Here is a 13,367-nt window from a genome sequence, read left to right on the forward strand (position 1 = left end):
GGAAACTGGGAATAACCATGTTTACTTTAGGATATGTATAATGGTGATACACTTCTGTTCTTGCTTACTTCACTGAAGAATTATTGAGAAATTAAAAGGAACAGACTTTGGTAAGTGACATCACTGCAACCGTGCAATGTGATATTAGTTCAACTCCGAACATGTGATGAATGCCCAACATTATACCAAAACTCCAAACCCGCTGGCTTCAGCGCGAGTTCACTCCAAACCACATTGTTTTAGACCTTTTCCATTTAATGTCTTGTGTTTGCATGGTATGAGAGGAAAAAAATGCATCAAGTCAGAAATTATGCATGTGCTCTGTTTGGGGAAACAGACTCAAACAGATCTTTGGGGATAATCTGGCAGCGTTTTTCTGTTTTCACCACAAGTATCAGTATCAGCTATGAAACATTTTGTTCTGTATTTTGACGCACCAACGTGGGCCTTTCCAGCTTTGAGAGCGACACAACACTTGTTATTAGTAAAATAGCTCAAATTCCAGAAAAGAACATAAACAATTAGCTGTCTGGGTCTAAGACACTTCTCTGAAATATTGTAAATATATGTTTACATAAATAACCTTAAGTTAACCAAGACAAGACCCCAAAAAATACAAAAAACACAAAAAAAAATTCAATTTTATGCAGCAAGCACAGCAATCCCACAAACACCAGCACATCTGCCATGCATTACGGGCCAGACACGACATGGAGAGGAAAATCAAATAAACGTGTTCCACTGTATCCAACCATGGAAGACAAGATAGGCTCTCCATTCTTCCTCTTCTTGTCTTCTGCCCTCACTACACGTTTGCGTATGTAGCTATGCAGCGAGCTAAACACTCTCCCATAAAGGACCCAAGGCAGGAGCTGGCTTTAGGTGTTTTTAATGGAAGCCGTGTAAAACTGTAAAAAGAACAATACACAAAGCATGAGTTCTACATAATGAAAAATCTTTTATACAAATGAAATAAGCAGCATAATGTAGCTGACATAAAACAAATGCAGTAAACCAAGCAAACAACCACAGTAAACTAAGTACACTCACAGATTATGCTTCTTGATGAGCAGAACAAAGCAGAAGGAGGCAGATTGTGAGATGCTTCCTTCCATGAGGTAGTGATGTCATTCAAAATGGCGGATTCAAACCTGCTAACTTTATTAACTCCTGGATGTCATATGAACAAGGCCGCCAGATGGCGCTAAACTGCATTACACATTTTGTGTCTGATATATACTGTAGGAGAGGCAGAACACTCCCCGCCTGGCATCTGTAAGATGTCAAACTAACAAGAACTCAAAAGATGTATCATAGAGTAAGAGTCTCAATACAGTCACTTAGGAGTGTCCTTGGATAGAAGAAGAATGACCTCAGACACAGGTCTGAGGAACAGCCTCGCTGTACCATCTCTGATGATCTTTACTTGGATCTTCCTTACCTTCCCATCGTCACTTGGGAAGGTGTCTGTAATAAGCCCAACAGGCCAGCAGTTTCTTTTGGCCTGGTTGTCTCGCAGCAGGACAACATCTCCTTCCTGCATGTTTGGCCTATCGATCCTCCATTTGCGGCGTCCCTGCAGATCACTGATATATTCCCGTTTCCAACGTTCCCAGAAGGTGTTTGCGAGACTCTGGACTTGTCGCCACTGCCGTCTAAAGAGGTCGTCGCCGTCAAACTGGTGTAGAGGCAAAGGAGGCACACCAATTTTCTGAGTTAGCAGAGTAGCTGGAGAGAGAATGATTGGATACTCTGCATCTGATGAGACTGCGGTTAAAGGCCTTGCGTTCACTATTGCAGTGACCTCTGCCATGAATGTTGTGAGAACTTCGTGCGTCAATTTTGCAGTTCCATGTTTCAGGAGCATGGCATCCAAGATGCGGCGAGTGACCCCGATCATACGCTCCCAGCTGCCACCCATATGCGAGGAGTGTGGTGGGTTGAACTGCCATGTGCACTCTCGTTCTTGCAGGTAGGTGTCAATCTGCTTGTTTTTGCAGCCTTTGGAGTCGATTTGCAGTTCTTTGCAGGCCCCCACAAAATTAGTTCCACAGTCTGACCTGAACTGTTTCACAGGGCCTCTGATTGCAAAGAAACGCCTAAGGGCATTAATGAAGCTGGAAGTGTCCATCGATTCCATTACTTCAATGTGTATTGCCCTTGAGCTCATGCATGTGAAGATGACTGCCCACCGCTTGCTGTTTGCCTGGCCTCCTCGGGTTCTTCGTGAAGTGACGGACCAAGGACCAAACACGTCTAGCCCTACATATGTGAAGGGAGGGTCTGTGCTTAAGCGATCAGCAGGCAGGTCTGCCATCTTCTGTTCTTCATTTTTGCCACGTAGCTTGCGACAGGTCACGCAGTTGTAGATCCTACTACTGATGGACCGCTTTCCTCCAACTATCCAAAACCCAGCCGCCCTTATGGCTCCTTCTGTGAAGTGCCGGCCTTGGTGATGAACCTGCTCGTGAAAGTGTCTGATTAGCAACGTGGTTATATGTCCCATACCTGGAACAATTATGGGATGGATTTCATCAGACATGATTCCTGACTTTGAGAGCCGACCTCCAACTCTGAGAAGCTGATGTGCGTCCATGAAAGGGCAGAGTTTACTGAGGGGGCTTTGCTTAGCGACAGGGTTCCCACTCTGAATACAGTTCATCTCCTTATTGTAGATTTCTCTCTGTACACTGAGAATGATGCTAGTCTTGGCCCGGTCGAGTTGGTCTTTGGTCATAAGTTTGTTGCAGGCATGCCAGCCATGGCAAGCGCTGTCTTTCGATGCCTGTGCAAAAGACTGAGCGATGTGTGAGAGCCTAGCCACAGCTCTTAAGAGAGATGGCCAGCTAGAGAAACGCTCAAAGCGTGCAATACCAAGCTTCTTGACCAAGAGTTTAGTGGCACATACAGTGACGGCGGGACGTATCTCCACGTCTTTTCCAGGATCAATAAGGTCAAACACTTCTCCAAGTGGCTGACTCACTTGTGCGTTTGTGAGGAAGGCAGGTCCGTTTAACCAAGTGGGGAGAGCTAGCTTATCGGCTGGGATAGCTCTTGTTGCAAGGTCAGCTGGATTTAGCTCAGTAGGAACGTAATTCCATTGGCTCACTTGCGTGGACTGTCTGATGCGCTGTATCCTGTTATGCACATACACATAGAATCGTCTTGACTCGTTGGATATGTAGCCAAGCACCACCTTGCTATCTGAGAAGAACTTGATGTCATCTATCTTAGCATCCAACTCTTCTACAATGATGTCTACCATCTCGACTGCTAAGACCGCTGCACAAAGCTCCAGCCTCGGAATCGTGAGGTCAGGTTTTGGAGCCAGTTTCGCCTTGCCGAAAATGAAACCTACTTTACTCTGACCCTCTGCATTCGTCATTTTGAGATATGCAACAGCAGCGATTGCCTTGGTAGACGCATCACAAAATACACACATCTCTTTCTTCCGTGCTTCTGAGAATGGCAGCGATGTGTACATCCTGGGAATCTCCAATCCCTGAAGGTCTTGTAGTGAGTCTTTCCATTTTAACCACTCTTCCTGCCTCTCCTTAGGAAGTGGAGCATCCCACTCACAAGCATCAGTGGTAAGCTCTCTCAGGATACTACGGCCTTGAATACTGACAGGTGCAGCAAACCCTAAAGGGTCAAACAAGCTGTTGACGGTCGACAATACGCCACGTCGTGTGAAGGGCTTTTCGCTGGCTGTTACATGAAAGGTAAGTGTGTCTGTAGACAGATCCCATCTAAGACCCAGACTGTGTTGCATAGGAGGAGAATCTTGACTGATACCGAGGTCTTGTAGGCCTTTAGCAAGGTCTTCTCCTGGGAACGCACTCATGACCTCAAGGTGGCTGGAAGCAATTTTGTGGAGTCTGAGGTTGGACTGGGCCAACATGTCTTGCGTTCTTTTCAACACATCGATTGCCTCTTCTGTGCTGGAGAAAGATTTCAATCCATCATCCACGTAGAAATGGCGCACCACAAAACATCTTGCTTCAGCCCCAAACTCCTTCTCACCCTCCGTGGCGGTCCTCTTCAACCCATAGATAGCCACTGCGGGTGAGGGACAATTTCCAAACACATGGACCTTCATGCGAAACTCCACCACTTCACCATCAAGCTTATGGTCGCGAAACCACAAGAATCGGAGATAGTCGCGATGATCCTCTCTGACTAAGAAGCTATGGAACATTTGCTGAATATCAGATATGACCGCAACTGGTTCCTTCCTAAAGCGAACAAGGACCCCGAGCAGAGTGTTGTTGAGATCTGGACCCCGGAGCAGTACATCGTTGAGAGATATGTTGTTGGACTGCGCGCTTGAGTCGAACACAACTCTAATCTGTCCCGGTTTTTGAGGATGGTAGATCCCAAAGCTTGGCAAATACCAGCACTCTCTGTCATTTTCCAATGCAGGTGCAGCTTCGGCATGCCCGTTGCTGAAGATTTTCTTCATGAAATCCACAAAGTGGCCTTTCATCTCTGGTTTCTTTAGCAGAGTTCGACGGAGGGACATAAGGCGGTTGAGGGCTTGCCCCCGATTGTTTGGCAGACGCGGTCTGGGGTGACGGAATGGGAGTGGAGCCACCCAACTGTTGGAGTCGTCTTTGTAGACCTCTTCATTCATAATGCGAAGGAAGGCTTCATCATCAACTGAAGGTGCAAGTTTGTTGTCGTCGACTGAATGACTAAAGATAAACCTGCCTAGATTCTCAGAAGGGGGTTTATGCTGTTCATCTGTGAACTTCTCCTTTACACGCATGCTGCTTCCACATGGTTGGAAGAAGCTGGGGCGTCCATTTTCCAGAATGCTAGTCTTGAAAACTTTCACTTTTGGTTTATGAGCTCCCTGGAGGCAGACATCGCCTACGATAACCCACCCCAAATCAAGTCGTTGGGCGTAGGGTGCATTTGGTGGCCCATTGTGCTGATCACGAACCTTGTGAGCACGGATTATGTCCCTACCGAGCAGCAGAAGGATTTCAGCTGAGGGGTCAAGCGGTGGGATTTTGTCAGCCATCGCTTTCAAATGTTCATGATATCTAGCGGCCTCTGGAGTAGGAATTTCCTCCCTGTTATTGGGGATGAGGTTACACTCGATGAGGGTAGGCAGTAACAGGTGCAATTTGCCATCCACAGACTCCACAACAAAGCCGCTGGCCCTTCTCCCAGTTGTGTCTGCTGTGCCAGAGCATGTTTTGAGGGTATAGGGGGAAGCGTTCCCGTGAATGTTAAACATGTCAAAGAAGTCTGACCTTGCTAGTGATAGGTTGCTTTGGTCATCTAACATAGCATATATTTTCTTCTTCTTGTTGGGCTGTCCCTGAGGGTAGACATAAACCAGGGTAATCTTGGAACAGGATTTACCTTTAAAGCTTTTCCCACAGACCTCTGTGCAACTTGAAGTGGCTACTTCTGAAGCTTGTTCAACTTGCTCCCCGCCGTGCTCTGTGGTAGGTGAGGAGGACCACTTTGTTGCCCAGGTGGGTGGACCAGCATGAAGAGCTGAAATGTGGTAATTACTGTTACATTCTGAACAGTGGATGTCAGCTTTGCAGTCTTTGGCTTGATGTGTTGTCGAGGCGCAGCATTTAAAGCATATGGAATGCTCTCTCAGGAACACTTTTCTCTCTTCAAGCGTCTTTTCCCGGAAACCCCTGCACTTCTTGAGAGAGTGCGGCTTTTGGTGAATAGGACATTGCTTGTCTGGGTCCGCTTTAAGTTTGCTTTCAAAGACTCTGGGAGAGTCCCTAACCTCTACTTTGTTGACCGAAATAGGGGTCTTCATTTTCCATGGCTTGGCTGGAGGCCTCTCGACTCTTTGATGTGCAGCAGTAGAAGCTGGGAAGGCAAAGCTGGGGTCTGTTCTCATTTCAGCATTATTTTGCATAAACTCAACAAAGAATGAAAAAGGTGGATATGGTACCCGATACTCTCTTTTATACTTTGAACCCCGGGTTACCCACTGTTCTTGGAGGTTGTATGGGAGCTTCTCTATGATGGGATTCACTCCTCTAGCTGTGTCAAGGAAGCTGAGGCCAGGTAGGTAACCCTCATTCTTAGCTGCTTCAACTTCAAGGAGTAGGTCTGCCAGTTCCTGCAGTCGCTGGAAGTCTCTGTTGTGAATTTTTGGGAAGTTCTCTAGTCTTATAAAAAGAGATGCTTCGATGGCCTCAGGAGAGCCATAACTTCTATCCAGCCGTTGCCACACCGTCCTCAGGCCAGCAGCTGGGTTGTTCACATGAACTGCTCTGATTCTCTTCGCGTGCTGCAGTGACTCCCCACCAAGCCACTTGGTGAGTAGATCCAGCTCTTCGCTGGGTCTGAGGTTCAAGCCCTCGATGGCATCACAGAAGCCAGCTTTCCAAGACAGATAATTTTCTGGCCGATTGTCGAACATCTTTAGCCCCGATAAGATGAGGTCTCGACGAGCCAAGTAATTGGCGAGATCAGACACATCAGAAGATCTGGTTGTTGGCAAATATGGCGGATCACTTCTGTTGCGGTGGTGTGATAGAAAGGGGTTGATAGTCTGGGGCACTCTGTGGTATCGAGCTTTAGAAGGAGGTATGGTGTTCTGTTGAGGGTGGCTCTGACTGGTTCTGAGATCAACATGTTGAGAGCGCCTGGGCTCTAGAACAGGTACAGCCTGTGATTGTTGTGTAGCATCCGCAGTCTCTGCTTCATTATTATCTATGTGTTCACTAGCTGCGCCTTCTCGTTGGTTATCAAAATGTACGTTGACATAGTTCTTGGTACGCTGTAGTGACTGCTGTGCCAATGAAAAGGGACTAGACTCTTTCATGCACTCTTTATCTAGACTTGCGGCTGCTTCAAACACTTCTGCAGCTGCTAATGCAGCCTCTGCCTCACCTTCCTCTTTCATGGCGTTCAATGTGGCGTCCATACGTGCTTTTTCCACTTCCAATTCTATTTGACGCTTTGCATACGAAGCCTTTATACGTGCAGCTTCAGCCTTTGCACGTGCATCTACTGCAGCTGCACTGACGCTGGATGCATTTGAGTGTGCACTGACACTAGACCTCCTAGAGCGTCTGGATGCTGGTAATGATCCATTGCATTCTGACCTGACCTCCAAGTCATGTTGATCGCTGGACTTTGATGAGACCGACATGTTGCTCTCAGCAGTGATGTGGTGTTCCAGCCTTTGGTGTTGCTCTTGAGATGAAGGCAATCTTTTTACTCTTCTGCCCTCACTACACGTTTGCGTATGTAGCTATGCAGCGAGCTAAACACTCTCCCATAAAGGACCCAAGGCAGGAGCTGGCTTTAGGTGTTTTTAATGGAAGCCGTGTAAAACTGTAAAAAGAACAATACACAAAGCATGAGTTCTACATAATGAAAAATCTTTTATACAAATGAAATAAGCAGCATAATGTAGCTGACATAAAACAAATGCAGTAAACCAAGCAAACAACCACAGTAAACTAAGTACACTCACAGATTATGCTTCTTGATGAGCAGAACAAAGCAGAAGGAGGCAGATTGTGAGATGCTTCCTTCCATGAGGTAGTGATGTCATTCAAAATGGCGGATTCAAACCTGCTAACTTTATTAACTCCTGGATGTCATATGAACAAGGCCGCCAGATGGCGCTAAACTGCATTACACATTTTGTGTCTGATATATACTGTAGGAGAGGCAGAACATCTTGGTTTTGGCACGTCTAATAGATGACAAAGATGTCAAAGGGTCAAAAGGTTAACTCAGAACACACTCCCCTGATGCGCTGTGAAACTGGACTCTGTCATAGTGGCTTTTAAACCAATTATGGGCACAGAAACTGTGCTCATATGCATGGAAGTCGCTCTGGGTGGCAAAACACATTTTTTGCAGGCTTGATTTGTGTGAGAGCTTTCACCACCGTCAACAACCATGAGAAACAATTTGTTTTTGAAGAAGCCGAACAAATCAGATGCAAACTTGATACGTGCAGCTCTAGAAGGTTTAGATGGCATCGACCTGATGCAGATGTGCTAGTTCTTAAAGAGGGGGACGACGAGCCTTCTCAGAAAAAACAGCAGTGAGATCAGCATCTCTTCACGCTTGTAAAGAAATCATTTTCTTTGAGCCAGTCTGAAGAGAAGAAGCTATCGCTGTTTTACAGCTGGTGCATGCCTTAAAGTCTCGCAGGCTTTGAGGACATATATTCCTTTCATGCTCTGATATCCGATTCATATTGAACCTCTTGATCCTAAAGAAAAAACTAAATCACAGGAGTTGTACAAGACAAATGATAGTGACTAAGCACATTTGCTCAGAGCTTTGTTCCTTTATCTGTAGATTTCACAGGTTGTAAAATATGTAACATAACTCCTCCTCAAGCAATTGGGTTTTATTTAGCTTGGCCAGATGGTACCACTGGGCCTCACTGAGATGCTTCCACTGCAGCTGCTTGTTTGTGCTAGCTTACCTATTTCCTGTGTGGGAGAGATGGCTGTCCTGGCAGTGATGTTGAAACACACAATGGCTGACATGCAGGTGACGTCTTTGCCACCTCTCTGACAGTCCTTCACAAAGATGTTGACCTTACTGGGCTCAAACCGAACCATGGTATATATCCTGACAACGCTCTGTGACCTGTGAGGGCAAAAAAGATGTACCAGATGAAGCCAGCCCATAATTTAAAAAAATATTAAACAGCTAATTACAACAGTTATAGAAAAGATGGATACATCCCCATCCCCTTAAATAGCAAGAGCAGCGCTACAATCTTTTGGGTGACGTACTAACCAGAGAAGAACTGCGGCACCAAGGGAACCCACTGTCAGGTCCACTAAATCATCGTTGTTCATGTCCATCGCTCCATGTATACTCCGGCCAAAGTACTGCAGGCCTGACGCCAAGTCTGCTGCTGCTATCCTCTGAAAACACCAAATGAAGTCTGAGTACACAATCATCCCAAATCACCGTTTACACTGATATGGATGAATTCACTAATAGAACAGTTATGTGCAATTTTGTCCTAAAAATACCAAGAAAATTAAAACTGATTTATTTTTTATTTTTATTTATGAGCTGAGGTCATTTATCAGTACCAAGGAGGGATATGTTTATAAGTTAATTAAGAAAACAAAAGCGTTTGTGTCTCTTTCAGACTTTATTTGGTGTGTTTTTGGATGTTACAGACATTTACTGTAAACATCACCCATTCTTAGAAGCATACCATTAGATTAATTTGTTAACCATGGCTGTGAACAATATCGATATCTATCTTGTCTGTTCTTTTTTTTGTTTTTGCAGAATCTGTTTCCAAGGTCCAGTAGGGAATATTATCAGTCATCCCCATATTGCCTTGACAGGGTTTTACACCCTAATTTGGGGTTTTCTTCTTGAGCAGTTACAACATCAATATTGCAAAAATACAAGTTTGTTAAACCATTTAATAATTGTTTCAGCTGTGAGTTGAAAGAGAAACAATCCTGGCTTCTTACTGCTTTGTTTTGCATCTATACTGGCTTTAGCTGCCCACAGTGAGGCAGATTGCTGTTTAACATTACTGACACCAGTTTGAGGAATGCTTCAATATTTTGGGAATTTGCACCTTTTGCTCTCAGCCCCATATTTTGAAAAGAGGATATCAACCTTTTCTCTTCTCTGTGGTTCCTTTTTCCGTTTTGGTGACGCTCCACTATACGTATGCAGCAGTACTGTTACTCGTGATTAGAGACTTCATTAGAGTATATAGACTTTGTGAGTCTGCATTACGGTGACTGCTAATAAGCTACTTGATTAGCTCCACTTGGCATGGGGTACTTTTTCTATTATACTTTATCACATCAGGGGGCAGGTGCATTATAAGGACCAACTAATATTATTACATCATATTATACCAGAAAATTCTTCTGGCTGTCGCATCAGGATGCTGAAGCTAGTTTCTGACTCATTTCCCATTCTCAGTTAGGAACACCGGGGCTTTATCAGTTATTGGATGCAGAGGGAAGAGAACGGTAAATACCCTCTTGTCAAACTCTAGGTCTGACAGAAAATATTGGTGTATAGTGTAAATCTCTGGCATGCTGAAGCACAGACTGCCCTGACAGGGAACTGTCTGCAAGTTGATTTGTTTTAAAGTTAGTTAAAATAAACTTAAGTCACTATCTGATGTTCAATCAAATCAAAAACGAGTGGTGTGCTTTGGAAAAATGTTAGTATGCCTATGTGGCCACAGTGAATAACAGAGATAGACTTACTGTACAGTATGCATACTCCCTACCTGTTTATATTTGCGCAGTATTCTGTTCTGCTGACTAAAGAAAATGTAAATGGCTCCTTTGTGGTCATCTTCCAGGGGAGCTCCCACAGCCAAGTCATTAAAGCCATCACCATTCAGGTCAGGGACAGGAGCCAGGGCTGAGCCAAAGCGAGCGTTCTGGCCGCCGTTGTGGATTTCCAACACGCCTTCAGGAACGAAACGATTCTGAGGGATGAAATAAACAACATTTATTCAGGTTTTACTTGGTAAAAAATGGCCTGGCAGCTTTCAGAATGTGTTGTGTGCTCCTGCAACATAAATATTTGGAGGCATCTGTCACACAAAGATCAGTCTAGATTTGATCTGAGTCAAAGATTTATGAATAAACTTTGGTTGTGATATTGAAAATTTTACATGAGCATAGTTAAAGATTCCTAAAGTGGGAAATTTGCTTTCTCATTTTTAAAATGGCAGACAAAAAGGAAAGAAAAAAACCTTGTGCATTCCCAAAGTTTTACTCTTCAGATGTCGGACCAGCTAAGAAGTGGAAACACTGCTGCTGCAGTATCATTATGAGAACAATAAATTTGTATTATAAAACAGAAATGAATTCAAAGGGCCACCTGAACCACTTCTGTTAATGTTATTAAGCAGGTTACTCACAGTCCACCGTAGGAAAAAAAAGCAACAGTGTGCATTTTGAAATGTGGTATTTGGAACATAACCTTTATTTACCCTCCCAAATATGCTTCACATCCGACTGAAGCCTCATGTGCCTGGTCTCATCAGTTCCTGGGATTAAAGTAATCTCTGCATCAGTACTTTTGTCCGATATCGCAACAGCGCTATGCTAAATGTTGATATTCTGTATGATATGCTTATCAGCGAAGACATGAAAGCTAAAACCCTAATCCTGTGTAGATCTCCCTCATCGCAGACTAATGATGCATAGACTCTGCAAGATCTCTGAGGGCGTCCTGTGGCACGAGGCACTGAGATGCTGCTTGAGTTATTTGGAATTTTGAGATCAGCTCAGCACCTTGGACTGTTTTTAATGCTTAAAAAAAGACTACAAGTTCTGCAGTATTGCAAGGTGCGTTGTTTTCCAAAGTCACAGTTGCCAGATAGCTGTTGCCACTGAAGGGCTGTAAGCTGTCTGCAACAGTGTCAGGCAGATGCCAACAAGTCTCGGGTGAACGTTGGTCCACAATATCGCACAGCCTCCTAAATCTACTCACAGCGACATTCTTCCTCTGAGAAACAAGGTTCCATCAAACCAGGCCAGCTTCTTCCACCCTGACCCCTGTACCTTCCTTGAGTTCACCTTTGGGGGGTATTAAACACTAAATACTTGGCACAGCCCAGTAGACCGGCTGCTCTGGACGTTTTATGACCCAGTAGTGTCAGAGTAGATCAGGTAGGTAGTAGGTAGTTAGGTAATTTCTTTATGCTTTCAACAAATTAAGTTTTAAGTGATTGTTAACTTTTAAACCCAAACGCCTGACATGTACAATATGTAATTCACTTCAGTGGGTGATATTATTAGGATCATTATTGTGATACAGTTTTTTCTGAAAGTACAAGGGTTAACAAAAACGATGCATCATACGGACAGAACATTTGGGTTATAGATTCAGGACTGTCAACTGAGCTGTCAATGATATTCCTATTCAAATTCTTATTTCCCATAAATCCACAAAAGCTCTCAAATCAAAGCCAACTATTTGATCAGTTTTGGCCATGCAAGAGTTCCTTCAATGTTTAAAGAAATCGGAAACTGAAGTAAAACAAACAAGTCTGAAGCCAGTCAACCGATTCCCGCAATGTTTGGCAAACGTCTGATGACCATGCTGATGAAGAGTTGTTAAAAATAAATGTGACTTTTAACTTGTTCAGTGTTATGTACCAAAATAACATGACCCCGAAACACCCTTTGTGATATAATACAGTTAATGAAACTCTATTAGTAAAACAACCTTTATAAGCATGTGGGAGTCACAACTAGCACATTAATAACTATTAATATAGCATGAACTTACTGAGGAAAAAAATGAGTGTACGTATGCAAAGATGGACTTGTTGCTGTTGTCAAAACTGCCAAAATGACTGACTTTTAAAATATGGCAGTCAAACCACCAATCAAATTTCAGAGCTCAAGATTTACAAATGACAGAAATGAATGAGCAGTGTTCAAGAAACTTTATTTAAGACGTTCATAATCACATATGGAAAGAATGTCATAATTTTAAAACCAATCAGGTCAACGTTAGAACTATTATCAGCAAATTTAGGTTTTTGTTCTGATCTTGGGAGTCACTGAAATCACGTAGTTAGTCAAAAGATTGTCATATCAAATGGCTTTATGGGTCACGTTTCTCTTCCCTCAGTGTTTCTTGTGGGTAGAATTTCTTAAGAAGGTTGGAAAAGAGGAAAAGAGGGAGGTCTGGGCCTCTCTGTTTAGGCTACTGCTTCCATGACCCGAGTTCAGATAGGAGTTCAGTTAATGGGCAGATAAATGGATGCATGAGCTACTGTCAGTCCATCAAAGTTACTGTACTAGCAGCAGGCACTGGGACTACTTCAAACACATGCAAAAACAGGTTTTGGAGGATTCCTGTGATGTTTAATATAGTGATCACACACACACACACACACACACACACACACACACACACGCACACGCACACGCACACGCACACGCACACGCACACGCACACACAAACACAAACATAACTTGAAACATATGAAAAAGCTTTGGTGTATGTTTCCATGTTTACTGATTATTAGTGAAGAAGATCCTTCTGTAGTTTATATCCTATTTAGCGGAGACGTCCGTGCCTTCAAGATCAGTTTAGTTTTCCAGTAGAGACTAGAGTCTTCCACTGATTTATTAGACATGTCATAACAAGACCAAGAAAATGACTGTCTTACATCCCTGCATTCATCTGAGCTTGTTGTTTCAATTATCTTAAATCCATCTTCTGATAGCAGGTCATTGTGTTATTTACACAGGAAAAGACGAAATATTCTTCATATTCTGAAGATTTGGACAACCTTCTGTGTTTTCCACATAACTCTCTAATTCTTCCTGTTTGGACTAAAACATCTGGCAACAAAAACAATACAAGATCTACCTCCGGGAAGT

At 43.7% G+C, this 13,367-nt stretch overlaps 1 protein-coding gene across 1 annotated transcript in view; it reads right to left on the minus strand.

The window, feature by feature from the left end:
* itga11a (integrin, alpha 11a) overlaps positions 1 to 13,367 on the minus strand; it is a 73,172-nt gene that overhangs the window by 16,180 nt on the left and 43,625 nt on the right. Inside the window, 3 exon segments of the mRNA XM_061739732.1 lie at positions 8,441 to 8,607; positions 8,761 to 8,891; positions 10,244 to 10,447. Of these exon segments, the coding sequence (XP_061595716.1) occupies positions 8,441 to 8,607; positions 8,761 to 8,891; positions 10,244 to 10,447 (502 nt within the window).

This window comes from Cololabis saira, chromosome 2 (assembly GCF_033807715.1).
Source record: "Cololabis saira isolate AMF1-May2022 chromosome 2, fColSai1.1, whole genome shotgun sequence".
NCBI classification, from domain to species: Eukaryota; Metazoa; Chordata; class Actinopteri; order Beloniformes; family Belonidae; genus Cololabis; species Cololabis saira.